The sequence below is a fragment of the Dermacentor variabilis genome, chromosome 4, assembly GCF_050947875.1.
Source record: "Dermacentor variabilis isolate Ectoservices chromosome 4, ASM5094787v1, whole genome shotgun sequence".
Lineage (NCBI taxonomy): Eukaryota > Metazoa > Arthropoda > Arachnida > Ixodida > Ixodidae > Dermacentor > Dermacentor variabilis.
Genome location: NC_134571.1, coordinates 44,679,479 through 44,697,130, shown reverse-complemented (window position 1 = coordinate 44,697,130; position 17,652 = coordinate 44,679,479). Strand labels below are relative to the sequence as shown.

The following is a 17,652-nucleotide window of genomic DNA, read 5'->3' as shown; positions in this document are numbered from 1 at the left end:
TGACTTTTATTGCATAGAAAGCTTTCCTTTCTAGTCTTCCTCCAAAACACAGACAGGTTTCTCCTAGCTTTAGGGGCAGGTGAGTTGTGCAGGTTATCATCAGCGCATGAAGGTTAATTTGCACGACAGGCGAAAGTGTGGGCCGTGCGCCACATGACACAATTACTTCGGCATAGCCTTAGTTGGCGCTGAGTATATCGACTGCGGCCATGCCAATGGTAAAGAGCAGGGGCCTTTTCATTGTCAGTTGCAGCATCGCTTGCCACTTTTCAAAGGTTCTGAAATTGGGAGGGCCACGACAAGTTCTTGCAACACCCCCCTCCCTCCCCTTCACGTCTCCCCTGCTGCCGCACGCGCGCGCAGGGGAGACACACACACACACACGCACACACACACACACACACCTCTTTGTGTCCATCCGTAGCCCACTCAGCTGGGCCAGTGCTTTGTTCACATTTCACTTTCACACCTGCCGTGTAAATCTAACGCTAGTCTTGTGAAGGGTGGCTTGAAGCTGAAAAATAAAAAAAACTATGAGCATCTGTGAAATACAGCCGTATAGTGTATAGTTTTTTCTCTGTTTGAGTGCAGCTTGCAGCCTTTATAGTGTAGTGCGTATTGTGCGCCTCGGTGAGAAAAATGAAGCAACTTCTTAATCTCATCCGCCCACCTAACTTTCTGCCGCCCCCTGCTACGCTTCCCTTCCCTTGGAATCCAGTCCGTAACCCTTAATGACCATCGGTTATCTTCCCTCCTCATTACATGTCCTGCCCATGCCCATTTCTTTTTCTTGATTTCAACTAAGATATCATTAACTCGCGTTTGTTCTCTCACCCAATCTGTTCTTTTCTTAACCCTTAACGTTGCACTTATCATTCTTCTTTCCATAGCTCGTTGCGTCGTCCTCAATTTAAGCAGAACCCTTTTCGTAAGCCTCCAGGTTTCTGCCCCGTACGTGAGTACTGGTAAGACACAGCTGGGGGTTATATACTTTTCTCTTGAGGGATAATGGCAGCCTGCTGTTCATGATCTGAGAATTCCTGCCAAACGCACCCCAGCCCATTCTTATTCTTCTGATTATTTCAGTCTCATGATCCGGATCCGCAGTCACTACCTGTCCTAAGTAGATGTATTCCCTTACCACTTCCATTGCCTCGCTAGCTATCGTAAAGTGCTGTTCTCTTCCGAGACTGTTAGAGATTACTTTAGTTTTCTGCAGATTAATTTTAAACCGACCCTTCGGCTTTGCCCCTCCGGGCCAGTGAGCATGCATTGCAGTTGGTCCCCTGAGTTACTAAGCAAGGCAATGTCATCAGCGAATCGCAAGTTACTAAGGTATTCTCCATTAACATTTATCCCCAATTCTTCCCAATCCATGTCTCTGAATACCTCCTGTAAACACGCTGTGAATAGCATTGGAGAGATCGTATCTCCCTGCCTGACGCCTTTCTTTATTGGGATTTTGTTGCTTTCTTTATGGAGGACTATGGTGGCTGTGGAGCCGCTATAGATATCTTTCACTATTTTTACATACGGCTCGTCTACACCTTGATTCCGTAATGCGTCCATGACTGCTGAGGTTTCGACAGAATCCTCAGCAGTCATGCTGAATATGTTCAGCAGTCAGTAGTCCAGAATCCTGGAATTGTTTATGGGGCTTCAGATGGTGGTCACACCATAGAGTGCCACGCATCACGCCATTATTGAGCGATTGTCTGGGAATATGCATCCCTTGCTTTAAGAACACACGTTTTGGTGCCACTCAACAAGCATTGCGTGCGGATTTGATGCCGGACATAGATTTGCACAGACGGGCCAGAATCTCGGTTGCTTGCCTTTGGGAATGTGAGATACTATAACTTTCCTGCTCGGCACCGGACATGTCTGTGCGTACAGGCAACAGCGTGCGCTGTAGAAATGTTGCTGCGTGCGTGTAACACTGTTGCCCTGTGTCCGGTGCCGAGCTACGCGAGATCTCGCAGAAGTGAGTATATCTCAGAAAGCAATTGACCGAAAATATTACTCCACGGTGGTGGTGCCACTGCTGAGAGACACATGCGGCGCACTTTGTACTGTCGGCAAGCTTGCAAAATTAGGCTAGCAGAATTTTGACAGCAAAGTTTCATTCTGCAACGCGTTACTTGTGCTGTCTCACTCCGCAACAACGAAATTCTCGCGAAAGCGAATTTGTTTGTGTTCCCCGCCAATTTTGTTATTGCGAGGTTCAGCTGTATTGAGGTTTTACTGTAGTAGTGTTTGAGTGAGCGAACCGTGCTATGCAGGGCTGCGTTGTCAGAGGTGACGAAGGACCTTCAGGAGCGACTGCAACGTTGGAAGCAGATCGAGCGACTCTGCGGCTTCTCCATCGTCAACAACCAGGGGCTGGGCTCCCTGGAGAACATGCTACGAGGTTCTTTCCTCAATGGCAGTGCTGCCTCCTTTTTGCCCCACTCCTATTCCGTTGGTGCGTTTGGCGCTTACTGTGGCAGTTTCAGACAGGGTTCGTTCACCGCTTCAAAACCCCTTGCTACAAGGTGCTAGAATTTGTTTTTGTGATGGGGCACAGTAGTGAAGCAGGTACAGTGGAAGAAACTTGGATCTTACGTACATGTTTTTTCTCTGGGTTGCCGACAGAACATTTTCAAATGAGGCTGTATGCTACAAATGTATTGCTAGGCATTGTAAACCAAGATAGGAACTGCCATTCATCAAAAGGGACCTAATTGGATGGATTCTTCAAGCTGAATTTGAGAAGTCAAGGCAGGTCAATGTGTGTTCTTGAGAACTTTAGATAGTACAAACAATATTTCTTCAACCTTTTACTGCACACAGGTAAAACAGGTGATTTTTAAGAATTTTGTTTATCTACGAGTTTATCGTTATAGACAGCGAAGTTCTACAGACTGATGCAGTAAGGCACCCAGTTCAGAACATTTAAAGAAGTCTATAGACAAGGTAGAACATAGAGGTAAGCTGCGGGGAATGTCCAACAGTTTTAACTGCATGCAAACAAAATGTTACTTATAACAATTATATTAATACTTGGCCTGCATGGTGTCCTCTGTTTTCACATATAGAATGTGTCTGCGCTGTAAATTGTACCACCACACTTTACTAATATCATGAGAAGCCAACAAATAAAGACACTGAGGAAAACATAGGGGAAATTACTTGTACTTACTAACTGAAATAAAGAAATGATAAATTAATGACATTGAAAGTGGATGAGAAAACAACTTGCCGCAGGTAGGGAACGATCCCACGTCATCGTATTACACGTGCGATGCTCTGCGAAGACGTGGGATCTTTCCGTACCTGTGGCAAGTTGTTTTTTCATCCACTTTCATTGCCATTAATTTATCATTTCTTTATTTCAATTAGCAAGTACAATTAATTTCCCTATGTTTACCTCAGTGTCCTTATTTGTTGGCTTCTCATGACGTGATTATAATAAAAATCAAGCCCCTCGGTTAACCCCTTTCTTTTCGTTACCACACTTTACTGTGCTATAATTGAACTTGTCATGAACAAGTATCTAAGTAAACCTAAATGTTCATCGCCAATATCGGCATGTAACAAGTATATACATATGGTTATGATGAATATTGTATATAGTGAAGTTATTTTCATGTTGGGTGTGATTTCATTACGACAAGGCTTAGCTGTATTTGTGTTCACCCGTAACTATGTTTCTTTTTTTTTACTTTTTGTGCCGTTATCTGCATTAAAGGGACACTAAAGAGAAAAATTGTTTCAGATGTGTAAGTAAATTAGGCTCCTAGAATCACAATAGCTGCATGCTTACTATGAGAGGAGGCTAGGTAAGTCAGAAAAGACAGAAAAACGAAAGAGGGGTAAGGATGCTGCATTGAAGTTTCCACATCAGCTTGCCGTGATGGCATGGGCTTTGATGGTGTCTTTATTCTAAAAAAGCCAAAGACTGAACTTAAAAAGCTTAAAAAGAATTTACTTGAGCTACAGTTGAACCCACTTATAACAATAATCAAGTGCCACGAAAATTCCATTGTTATAACCAATAATTGTAATAAGCAGGTTGCATGAAAAAAAAATCAAAATGGGGGAGGCCAATTCTCCTCCCTACCACCTTCCCCCATGCTGCTTCTGATTGTATTGACTCGTTTAACTATTTAACTTTGCTTCCTGCACGTTCCGATCATGTGTTAACAAGCCACGGCTGTCAGCATTCCAAAATGGCACTTCTATAACAACTGTAAAGAGGGGTTGCAGGTGGCGTGTGACATGCAAACTCTGCTAAGGCATCGTTTTGGTGGCCCCAAAAGGCGCCTTTTAAACAATGCAGGAAGGTTGCCACGGCAGCATCTCAGCTTGAGAAATCCAGAAGAAATGCTGGGATGGGATCGCCAAAAGCATCTTGCCACGCACTTCCCACAGACTTGCAACAAGAAAACCCCATGTCCATCAGCCTTGCTTGCTTTACGCAAAGCTTGCCAACATCCTTCTCCAAGGCAGCCAGGTGCTCCATGTAGTGCAGCAGAAGGTCCCTCGCGGAAACAAGCCCTTGAGGGACTGAATCGTCTATAGGGCCTCCCATGGGGACAATGCTGAGGCAGCCTGCCTTACTGCATCAATGCTGCCGTCGTGGCCATCACTGTCTATACGATGCAAGCATGTTCGCAATGATAGCCTTATCGGTTAGAAGTATCTCATTTTCAAATCTGTAGCAGTGCATTTTATTTTACCGGCAATGTTGTGCGCTGCCTATGATCAGCAGGATGATCAGCCATCTTTCGTTTTGGCGGCGACTCAAACAAAGCTGAGAAACCACGTGGCCAGGAACGACTTCGATGCAACAAAGATAGGCACAAGCAACTTAATCCGTCAGCAGAATTGCACAGAATGAGGGCCCAGGGAGCAATCTGGGAGCAGCACCAGCAGTGCGTTGTCAGCACAGTTAGCTCGGTCCATTTGTGTTTAGTAGGGTGGTGTGGCATGGGGAGCTATTAGCACAACTCATACATGTTCAGAGGGGTGGAAGGGCGACGAGAGAGGTGGGCTGGCAAGGCAGAGAAGCATGCTGCGGCAGTTGGGGTGGCGGATGACCGTGCAACAGCTCGCATTTCACTTTCTTTATTTCTTTTCAAGGATTTCGCATTTGATTACCTTTTAGCATGAACACCCAGCAGCCAGACTTCATTGTTATAAACGATAATGTGGCGTGAGAGCACTGTAGTAACCTGCTGTGGTTGCTTAGTGGCTATGGTGTTGGGCTGCTAAGCACGAGGTCACGGGATCGAATCCCAGCCACGGTGGCCACATTTTAATGGGAGCAAAATGCAAAAACACCCGTGTACTTAGTTTTAGGTGCACCTTAAAGAACCCCAGGTCATCCAAGTTTCCAGAGTGCCCCACTATGGCCTGCCTCATAATCAGATCGTGGTTTTGGAATGTAAAACCCCATAATTTAATTTTTAAAGCATTGTAGTAAGCAGGTTATTTTCCCATAGAAAACATACAAAAGTTGATAGTGCAGAAGCTTCTCATTATTTTTTAAAACCAGTATCGTTTTAAGTGGGTTTGACTGTATTGTGGCCCATTGCACTTGGGCCACAATAGCTCAAATACAATAAAATACATGTACTTGGAAATACATGTCATCACACTGATGCACCGGCCCTTGGGCTTAGGGCATGAAATTTGAACAATTGAATTTTGAGCTTCATTTTCTCATCAAATAATCAACCTATTGCTGTGAAATTAAAGAAAATTGAGTTCTTCAAGAATACATTATCTGTGTTAACTGATTTAGCGTTTCTCTTTGGTGTCCCTCTTAACTGTCAACACAGCTGGGCTTTATATAATATAGCAGCATGTACGGGGTCTGAACTGTTAGGGCAGAATAATTAATGTGGGAATTCAATCAAAAGTAGCGGAATAATATTGTTCTAGTTTAATGCACATTAAGCATTATTAGTGAGTTTCAGTTGATTCTAATACAATTTCTCATCACATGTCCTCATCCAGTTACTGTGTATGGCACACAGCCCCGTTGAAGCAGAGCTTGTTGTCGTTGCGATACCATGGTTGGCATGTTATCACGATCACTGCACGTTTAATTGAATGAACTAGCATGCGATTGGCCTTTATTTAGGCTGAGATTATAAGGCATTCTAGGCTAACCAGGGGTTATGATTGCTATAACTTTGAAACTTGCATGTACCAGGTACAGTTTGATAAAACAAGCCTGTCTTTATGCATATGCCTGCTACAGTTCAGACACAATTGGAGTTGAGGCAGTAAGTGTATATCAGAAAAGAACAAAAATGAAACACATTGCAATGTAGCGCAAGAAGTGCCATTTATCACGCATAAATAAGGCAGTAATTTTACCTCGGAACAAGAAGCAACCCGAAAGGTGCCCTGCAAAGTTGTAATTTCGTCTGCTGTGTTAACTTCAGATTGACAAGCTGATCCCTTTTTTGCAGGCAAGCAAATGACCCGTTCAGGTAGCGAGGGTACATTGGCTGAGGAAGAATCTGCCTATGGGATCAGCGCTGGTGAGATTTTGCTTTTTCTGCAAATGTAAATGCTTCAAATGTATTGTGCGAATGTTCACTATTTTCGAATGTCCACTATGGCTCAAATTTTAATACCTTTGAAGTATTCTGAATGAACAAATATATGTATTTTTCTGTAAAGCCATATCCCCAGTTACAGCTCCCCGGAAATAAAAAAAAAAGTCTGCCTGTATAACTTGCGGAAACACTCCATACAACGTCTGAATCTTTGTAATGCAGTCCCCATTTGCATATGCATGAATCACCCACGTATCTTCAGTGGCTCTGCTCCCCACTTCTTCAGAGAACATTGCCCTAAAAGTGGTTTCACGATAGCACAGCCCATGGTGCTATGAAACCACACCTTGAGGCCAACTTCATGCCATAAAGCCACACCTCAAGTCAAAATTTGCATATAAAGTACCCCCAATTCTAATGTTAAATTTAAAAATATTTTGGTGTGTTATACGTGCAAACAAATGGTAAATTTTAAAACATAATCTATAGCTTCAGTATTGGTGAATAAGTCGCATCGCATAGCTCATAGCCAAGACAAAGCAAAGACGAATTCATTCAGTGTCTCCTGTTTTGTGCGCCGGCTTGATCATTAAAACGTACTATAAGCGGTGTTTGAATATTTGAAAATGTCAAATATCATAGAAAATTATATTTTTAATGCAGGCAATCCTGGATATATCAACCTTCGATATATCGAATTATTGTCTACATCGAAGAGTTGTAACTTCCCCTTGAAAATCACATGCAAGTGTATAGCACTGTACTGCGCATATATGTAAGTCCCATTCACCATCATGTTCGATATATTGAACGCTGTGCCGCACCATGCCCCTGCAAGTTCGCACCTCCTAATAGAAGTGCGATTCTTTATCGCATCGGAAATATTCATGCCGACAAAACGGCGCAGTTTCGACAGATGCTGTCAAACAAGGCATCAAATCTTGAGAGCAGTACATGCCATGGATGTCAAACGAGCAAGGTATGTATGCACAGGATGTCTACCAACCGGGAAAACCGGGAATTCTCAGGGATTTTGAATAGTCTGGAAATACTCAGGGAAAACTCGGGGAGTTTTCGCTTCTATCAGGGAAAATTTGCTGTAGTTTTATCGAAAGGGAACGAAGGTCGCGATAATGCTAGCTGACTCGAGTAAAACACAGAGGAATCGTAACGAATCGTCGTCGACGCCGTGTCGACTGCTGGAGGAGTTACCATTGTACAGTCAACGACCGACTTCCGGACGTCCGACAGCTTCGCGGCACCACCACGTATACCATAGGGTCACTGTATAAGAACGTCTGAAATTTCGGACGCAAGAACCTTTCGCTATCCGATTGTCCGTACATTTTGCCGTGACCGCAGATCCGAAACCACCTTCGATTTCGAGTATCTCGCCGCCTCGAACCGGCGCTCTCACGCAGATCCGCTGGCAGCCGTAGCCATCGCCGCAGAAACGCCAATCGTAGCTGCTTCGACGTTCGCTATTAAGTTTCTTGCCGTTTGGTGCCGTGTTTTTTATTGAAAGGATTCGCCGCTGTCAGCAATGGCACTGACTCCGCCTTTCTGCTGCTGGCGATTAGCCTCGGAGCTCGGAAAGCACAATGCGTTGCATAATGCCGGGTCCCGAAAGTCAGCTTTGCCTCATCACAAAAATGTTACGCAGTGAAGCATAACAAGCCTGGGAAGGGGCAACTTTCACGGGACACAGTACGCATTCCTTATTTATACACGCGTGCAGCCGCCATCTCCTGTCACAGTACGAGCACCGATATGCCTAATAAGTGTACTGGCAGTCCTTCAGAGCTTTTTCGAGCTTCAGAGTCTGTGGCAATTTTGAGCCCTCAAGATCAGTAAAAGGCATGCATTCAATTTTTTGTCATCCCCCTTTTTCGAAATGCCCGGTTTTTTGGACGTTTCCGCGGCCCTTAGGGAGTGCGAAAAATTGTACGTTGACTGTACTACTAACCAAGAGTATGCTTCAAGTGGTCCGTGGGGAAAACGCGTGTTGGAAAGACAACGAGAACGGAAAGGACCTACACATTGAGGAATGAACCGGGAAGGAAGCGTGCCACCACTTCTTTGAAGCAGCTTGAGTTCAAAAAAAAAAAAAAAAGTGTTGGCTGACGCTGAGATGCAGGTTTTCCTCATCCAAACCAAAATCAAATGTTTAAATCAGTGAAGTGCAATGCTGAGGCATTGTGCGGGGCTGAGAGTATGTCAGGACAGTTGAGGTTGACTTAATTACCAGCTGTTGAGTGAGACTCCTATTTCTGACAAAGTTCGGGCCTCATACCAATGACCTTGCTATCAGTTGATAGAAATAGTTAATATACGAAAATATTTCATTTGGTATGCATCTCCTCCTTATTCGTATTTGAGAATGTTCAACTCGATTTGCAGCGGATTTTACCATTCTTTTCGAAGGTATTTTATTCACTGTGCAGTCTACTAACCCCTTATTCCTTCTGTTTCCTTTTTTGAATAAAATAAGTGCTACTCCTTACTATTCAAACTGGATTAATCGACCCTCAAAGGGTTAAGGGTTCAGCAAGCGGCGCAAACAAATGTTACCTCAACTCCGACTTGGACAAATCTTTACATTAGTTCGAATTAACAAAAGCATGGCATGCCCCATCACCACCCTTTGCAGAAAGATTCATCGTGACAGCGGTGCCAAGATTCATTGTTTCCTACTGGCACTGCAAATGTACAAGGATGACCTTCAGTGGTTAGGATTTATTGTGATAAAACCTAACCACTGAAGGATAAAACCTAACTGCTGTTTCTTAACACCCTTCCCATCACCATCGTTTGCGAAGGACACTAGCTGTCGTGATGTGAAAACTTGTCTGGCGAAATGGCACTAAGACCTGTGGGCATCATTGGAAATGACCATATCTTATTGAAATAAATCCTAACCGCTGAAGGTCACCCTTGTATCTTTGCAGCGGCTGCAGGATATACAATTGCCCTCTGAAAAAAAAAAATGTACAGTTGTTATGACCCATCTATGTGTGTTTTCTGTGTGACTCCTGTTAATCCTGCCCTCGTCCTTGTTCTGCATCATTGACGTTTCTATTCAGATAACCTTCTTGTCTCACTGACCTCATCTTTTCTCTTTCCTGTTGTTTTGCTGTGGCCACTGCTCTGATTGCCGCTTTCCTCCTTCCTTCCACCCACCCACTTCCTTTTCTTCCCCTCCTTGAATTTCTGGCTCCTAAATAGTGCAGCAACTGGTGCACAATTCAGCTGCTCTGTTTCTTGCCTCTGTGCCACCGGCTTGTGACCTCACCAAGTGCACGCTAGCCGCAGCTGCAGGCTTCCCTCCTTTCCGTGTTGTGCCTCTTAACAGCGCTAACCTTCCTCAGTCTGCTGCTGCCGCTGTCTCCACCGCCGCTAGCACCACTGTGCCCGCTTCTTTGGCCAGCCTCAATGGTGAGTGTCCCGTCACGTGGGACTTTGTGGAAATGCTGTTTTAGCATTGGAAGGCAAATGAACTATTTGTAGTTTTTATGAAAGACGTGAAATTACAGTTGTGATGACAGCTGACTCACCTAAAGCCCTTCCACCCACGCACCACCACTGCTTTTGTTAGGTAGCGCCAACCTTTCATGCGCACCACCCTTCCCCGATTCATTGCCAAGACCGATTTTGCTTCCAGAATTTCACCCTTCATTGTTTTTCTGTGCTTGCACACCTGCGCAGCAGTAGCAGACAGCTGACGATTTTGCTTCCGCTCAGAACCAGAAGCCGAGATGATGGTAAGTTCCACTTGCTGCCAGAAGCTGAGAGGATGAACGAAAGGAACACAGTGGAGGAGGGTAGGTTGGCGGTACTTAAGCTAGGCAGTGGAATCATGTATGGAGGGGCTTTAGGCTCATCAATTATTAATAAGCATTATTAGCACTATTAAGAACACTATTAGCCACTATTGGCGACTATTAAAAGCAGTGATTTACAGAAAAGTATTACAGTGACACAATCAGTGCTAAGGCAAGGGCAGCACAATTGAGAGCACAGGATTCAGTGGTGCGATGAAATTGCGCAATATTGAGACATAGGATGAAGTCAGCCTAACCAAGATGAGTACTTGGAGATCGGATTGCTTGGAGAGGCCTTCATCCTGGAGTGGACATAAATCAAGATGACGATGGGTATTCCCTAAGAGGGTCGCTTAATTGGTGCCAATACATCGTCATCCTAAACACTGACTTCTGTGAAGTGTTCCTTAACATCCGTCCCATCACCCTCATTTGCAAAGGACATTAGCTGTCATTTAAAGACTTGTCTGGGGAAATGACACTAAGATCTGGGGGTATCATTAGAAATGACCATATTTATTCGATTATAAGGTGGTCATAATTATAAGGTGAAGGTGCTCTTGGGGGACCCGAGAGAGATAACTGTGGTATACACGTGAATATTACTCTGTATAGAGTAGCCGACAGATTATTCAGAATTGGTGGGGATTGCTCAATATACTGAACAAGCCGAAGCCCCCTGAATAATCGGTGTAGGTTACATGCAAAATTTGCCTGAAGGTACAACTTCTGGCGGCTTGGCGTGCGCTGCCGCAAAGCGATACCATAAGGTGAAATGCACATATAACCTGCAACCCCACCTTTACCGCTGAAAATTTTAACTCTCCGTATGCACCAGCTAAGGTTTACTTGTTGCTACAATGGCAGGGGCTAAATTGAGATGTGACAAAGGCATAACCCATATAATTTCCGCCACTTCTAGCATGGTACCTCCTTTCCTTGCTTGCTCATTCTTTCATGTCTGATTGTATAAAGCATATGACATGTCTAGCTACTGAAAAAGTTAAGATGATTGTTCAAGAAAAAAAATTTACTTTGCTAACTCAAACTGCATGGTGCACTGCAGTGAAGCCAACCAACAACTGTAGTGTCGTTGCTAGGAGGTGCAGGGAGTTATACCGTGTGTACGCAGGGCTTGAGAGACACAACAGATACAAGAAGTGCAAATAGGTGGCATGACCACACAGGCTCAAAGCACATATTTCACTGTTTACTAATGGAAAACGCAAGCATGAGTGCTGGAGCCAGCAGCTGCTTCCTTTCTGCTTCTTAGTACACTTATCTTTCTGTCGCTGCGTCACCATTACTTTTCGAATCTATGCTTGGTATCAAAATATAACCCACTTGTCTTTAAGGTAAGATATCTTGTCTTATAGAAACCTGAAACATCCTGCAAGATGCCATGGTAAGTCTGAGGTAACTTGTGCATATTCTTTAGTTATGCAAACAAACGTGAACTAGTTTGAACTGATGTGAATTATTTTTTTTGCTCCGTTGTTGAACTGTAACGAAAACCATAACGAAACAAGTTTCTGTTCAACACTCTGGTTGTAACACTGGAGTATTGCTGCTGCATTTTCGCAGGCTCAGTATCAAGTGTAGCTTCGCTGCTGAGTTTGAGGTGTCCCGAGCGGCCGAGCACTCTGCCAATCAGTGCAACCAAGTCCAACGGGGCCTCCTCTCAAAGGCTTGCTCTCCTGGATGAGACTGATGATGACGCAGAAGAGTTCACAGACTCTTCTCTGCCCACAGTACTGTCGGCAGGAACCCCTGCACCCAGTGCTGTATCTTTCATGGTCGGGGACAGCAGGTTAGCAATGGTGTTTAGAAGGTAACTCCACGATTGTGTGCACTTTTCGTAGACTCTGGATCTTTCATTGCTTGTACATCATCAGCACCAAGTAAGCGTAACCAGGGTTGTGTCTTTATTTGGTCACTTTAAAAGTATGCCACTTCAGTATCAACGCGTGCCACGTGGCTAATCCAGTTGGAGTGAACTTAATGCAGCGAACTTAGTTCTCCACACCATTGTTTTATGGTAGAGCTGCTAGGAATAATAGAAATAATAACTTGTGTATGATGTCACAACAAAGAATGGAAGCATTTGCAATGTGAAGTGAACACTGTTTATTGATTGCACAAGCCATACATTGTGTAGAATACTGCACCAGAAAACGAAAGTATTCAGACATGAAAGGGATACTATTTATTGGCATGTGTAAGTAACACATCAAATGGCCTTCTTTGCTTTTGCTAGCTCGTCAATTTGTGGCATTGTTGAACTTATACATAGTTGCATGTCTGCATTGACGTTCAGTTGGTTGCAATACTTGCTTTTCAAGTAAGGAAGTCTTGAAAAAGCATGTTCACATGCATTTGGTGTCAAAGGCTGTAACAACAATCTTAGTCTTTTTTAGAGCTGTCCCTAACTAAAATGTTTTGAGGTCCACAGTGTGCAAACTTTGCCTTTGTTGTAGTGTTTTCTAGAAGCTCTAGCTTATCTTTAGCATCAAGAATTTCATGAGTGAAGCAAATTATATTTGCCTGTAAAGGGGGTGGCAGGCCGATTCTAGGAGGTAACTCATTATGTGGCACATGAGCATGCTCAAATCTGTTATTACTGTCTCTTTGTGAGCTGCAAATACCGTCCCAGATGTTTCCCTTGTCAGCTGCGAATACTGTCCCAGATGTTAAGTCATTCAGCAACTTAAATGGAGAATAATAATTCCTTCCCGCCCGGCTCAGCCAACCTTGAAGTTTCCTGCAGAAGCCCTTCACTTTGTCACCAGATGATAGTACAACATTACTCCCAACTCCTTGCATGCTGGAGCTTAGTTGATTGAGCTGCTAACATGTCATACAGATAGGCAAGCTTAGTGAGGAATATAAGGGATCTTTGAAAGGATCTGCCAGCCTCTTTTGCCACAATAATGCTCACTTCATCCTGTCGCACTTTTCTGTGTGACAGCCAGCTCACCTCCATAAGTAGGTGAATCCATCTGAATCCATCTCTTGGCAAAGCACTTTGAAAAGGCAACTGGCCTTAGGCCTTGCTTTGATGCTGTTCAGACAACACACTCAACCATGCTTGCTAGCTGTTGGCTCAGTTCCCTTTATTCCAAAGCCTCCCTGGGAAGCATAAAATGTATAAATACAACTGAACTGTTTACTTGCTTGACAAAGCCTAGCAAACCTGCCAATTTGCTTATGAATGCACGGGCACCATCAGTGTGCCTTCCCATACACATATCCCATTAGAGTCCATGCAGACAAAAAACTGTTGATAGAATTGAAGAAGTTGACACTTCGCTTTTGTTTCGAGCTTTCTGCACGATAGCTACTCTTGGACAATGGCCAAGCTATCCACAACATGCACTAACATGATAAGCTGTGGGCTGCCAGACACGTTGCAGCTCTCATCCACGGCAAGAAAAAGCTTCGCGGTGGATTTCAGTTTGTCATTTATCTGGCTTTGCACATAACATACCTCTTCTCTCTCTTCATGCAAGCGTGTCATTTGAGCTTGCTATTTTTTCCAATTTTTTTCTCAAGCTCATTACCAGTGACGGTGCCAACAAATTCCTTCATGCAAGGCAAATTCAGTATCTCGCATTTGGGGTAGAGCTTCATCTGTTTGTTTACGTGGTAGCTAATGACGTAGCTCAGTTTTACTGCCGCTGAGGAGCGGATCAGCTGGAACGAAGTTACATAAAGTAAAATCTACAAAAACGGCTAGGGTCAAATTTGGCAACATGAAATAAAACAGTCTATGTATATCAACATTGATAATGGCATGCAATGTAGGTACCAACAAAACCTCATTTTACAGTTCTGCACCTCCTAATGGGCCGACTGTCACAATCGCAGCATGCGGGAAACTAGCAGATGTGCCACTGCCGATCGACAAATAAAGCAAGGTTATTTGGTGGCCTCTTACAAAACTGCTTAACAATACCATCTTTGCTTGGTTTATTCAGTTTCTGGGACTCCAGATTCCATTTCTTCACTTCAAAGATGTCGAGATTGTTGTCTTGATAGGCTCGGTGCTTTATCCAGAGGTGGCTGGCTAGCTTGGTTGTCAAGAGCGAGCTTTGTGCACACTTCACTGCACAAATGCATTGCAGCTCACCACTGATTTCCACAAACCAAACCATCGGGAATCTGTCCTTGTACCCTTGTAACTTCGACATTGCGATGGCATGCCACACGCTAGCATAACAAAATCGCCAACACAGACTTCGTCAACGCTACTAAATAAAAAGGTAGAGTTCTTGGTATGTACCGAGCGCCATATGGCCGGCTGGTATGGCATCATAGTAGCAGCAGTACCAGTGATGATAGCGCCCTCCCTTTTGATTAGCATGGTGGCAAGCACCACTTCGCATAGTGCTTCGACAAGGTGAGAGGCGCCGCATACCCTTCTGTTTAATTAGATACAGTTGGTGTGACCACAGTTTGTGACGCTCCTAGCAGCAGCATCCATATTGGTGGCACTTAAGGTGCAGTGAATGTGTCGAACAGGTTGTCTCTCGTTAAAAATGCCTATTTTCAGCGTACCTTAGGAACATTTTCAAGTGAAAACGATAGCTTACAAAGAATTAGTGTTTACGTGATTCCAATGTGTGCCAAATTGATTGAGCGGTGCAATACAATGCAAAACTAAAGCTGCATTTGCAGCTTTCTACCGTCACAGCCAGCCTAGCCACCATCATTGGCATTGCCATCGTAACATGGCGCCCATGGATGGTGACAAATCTAGTTTCCTCGCATAGCGTAGCAATGTCGACGTGCCACTTTCAGTCTGGTTGCTACAGCATATTCCAACAATAAGTTTTTTAAATGTTAAGATGGTGCCATCAAGTCGCATCTCATTTTCTTGGCGTTCCGGAAAATTGTAATTGTACACGTTGCAGGACCAGCTATTGAAGTGATTAGCCAAGGTGTGAGCCACAATCTCGTTTGCAATTGTCGCAGAGTTGTTTGATAAATGCAGACTATGTCAAACGCGTTACAGACTACAAAGGACATGTTGTGGCTTCTAACCCACAGCGATAAATTGTGGTTCAAGGGTCGTGAAAGTGAACATTAGGTAACTAAATTTCCGTTCTGTTATGTGAAGGTTTACTGGTTTTGTCTTTTTCTTATTGCCAGAATTGGGACTGGCTATTTTTTTCTCACTAATATATTAAGTGCATGTTCGATTTTCACTTCGTTTAGGAACTCTAATGTCAATTCTATGTTTCTTTTCTACATTGAACCGATAAAAAGTGTATGGACATATGGTTAGGGGTTGTTTTAGAATCAGGGCAAGCATTGCCAATGAATCAGCGACGTCTTTCTGCATTTTTTCTGCCTTTTGTTTAACTTGACCTGCTGGATCATTTGACCAATGTCAGCTACACGTAAGGGTCAAATTAAAAAAGAAGTTTGCTTTACCGAGATTAGGGGCAAATGGAGGGACGACATAAAAAATTATCCAAGTTGCACTAATTGGATCAAAAGTGGTGCCGCCTTGGTGAATGCCTGTTATAGTAAAACACATTGTTGGGCTAGTTGGTGCATTGTATTAAGAAAAAAAACCAGCCAAATAAGAATGCACACAGGAAACATGAAGGAAAGACAGGAAAGAGGCTGGGCCTTTCCTGTCTTGTATGTTTCCTGTGCGCATCTTTCTTTGGCTGGTTTTTTCTTAATAGAATGCCTGTTAGTAGTGATATAAGTGGTATACAGTGACCAATAGATGTAAACACCATGCATATTTGTCCTCTTGTGTTTTTGAGCTGTTTACCAGTTTGAATACTAATAGGGTAAGCTAGCAATCGCTAACCCAGATTACCATTCTGCCTGTTGCTAAACTGAGCCACTATACTGGACAATGCATTACATGAAAGTGTAGGTGTTGGTAAATGTGGTCAATCGAAAACCAAACCAATCTTTCATTGCTTAGTACTTCAGGCTGACGGGAACTTTTGTCAGATATGTTCCCTTGCAGTCTACAACTGTGCATTAGTGTCATGCAATATTCGACATCATTAGTACAGCTTGATGGCAACATGCTTTCAGGCCCCCTGTCTAGTGTTGTAGATACTATAGCAGCTCAGAGGTTGAGGAAGTAGCAAAAAACATGTTTAGGCAGTATTTGACTTTGTAAAAAAGAAAAGATAAGACTGCCAAGGGACTGATCATGCATTCTTGTGTTGATAATGTTCAGCATACCTTTGCGAACAGAAAAACAAAGTGCTCATATACTTTTGAGCATGCTTATCATTACGGGTGTGCGAATATTCAAAAAGTTTGAATATTATATTTTTATTATTTTTATTAGACTTGAAGAATAGATATTTGTAAATATTCAAATATTCGGTTGGATACGAATATGCGAATCAAATTAAATATGTTGCTGGATGTGAGGGATTAAATGCAGTTCTTAGCATTTCTTTCTATCTAATGTAAGAATATTGGGGCGATTTTGGGCCGAATTTGGCAATGATTTCGTGCTGCTAGCGAAATTGCCTATAAAGTATACTTAGCCACTAAACATTTGAACATTGCGAGAAAGCTAGCCTCTTGGTAGCAAGGGTCACAGGTTTGCGGACAGCAAGGGTGCTCTTTTTTTTTTTTTTTTTTTTTTTCAACGCCACCCTCAATTCTGAGCTTATTGCTTGACAGCAAGCGCGATGAGTGAAGACTTGCACACAGTCAAATGTCTCCGATTTTATTGGCATTTGATGCGGTATAATAAGGCACAGGCTGGTGAGGACAGCTAATGGGAATCACTAAATTTTTCAAGCTAACATAAGCCAAATACACCATGTTTTAAGATAACGGCTTACTAGCCTAGCTTTTTAACATTGACAAGGTAATTACAATGTTCCAAAATAACAAATTAGCCCAACTTGCTAATAAATGCAAGTGCTTATCATTATTTGATATTCGAAGCTAAGTACTCACATTCGATTCGTATTCGAAAATCTTAATATTCGCATGCCACTGCTTATCATTCTTTCACACTGCCCTCAAGGTTAAGCATGGTGGGATCTTGTGCATGAAGTATATACACCACTCCTAGGAGCTCAATGTCACTTGCCTGCCTGCTTCAAGCAGTGGTGCTGGTTACTTTGGCAATTGGTATTTCTAAAGCATTAAGGCACATGGAATGCATTTATAGATTTTCAGGATAGCGTCAGAGCATCCATTTCAGTAGCATGTGATGATCATGCCATTACCATAACCGAAAGACCTACCATGGGATATCGGCTGTAGTCTTATAAAAACGT

The 17,652-nt window shown here is 43.3% G+C and overlaps 1 protein-coding gene across 12 annotated transcripts in view; it reads left to right on the top strand.

Moving 5' to 3' along the window:
- The window catches only part of Stim (stromal interaction molecule), a 53,241-nt gene that overhangs the window by 29,290 nt on the left and 6,299 nt on the right, over window positions 1–17,652 (top strand). For 2 of the 12 annotated variants that reach the window (XM_075688849.1, XM_075688856.1), the window contains exons 10-13: window positions 2,283–2,500; window positions 6,465–6,536; window positions 9,780–9,989; window positions 11,960–12,185. In XM_075688849.1, the coding sequence (XP_075544964.1) occupies window positions 2,283–2,500; window positions 6,465–6,536; window positions 9,780–9,989; window positions 11,960–12,185 (726 nt within the window). Of the gene's footprint in view, window positions 1–2,282; window positions 2,501–6,464; window positions 6,537–9,779; window positions 9,990–11,959; window positions 12,207–17,652 lie in introns of those variants that run through there. The other 10 variants (XM_075688852.1, XM_075688860.1, XM_075688850.1 and 7 more) reach the window with 10 other exon arrangements.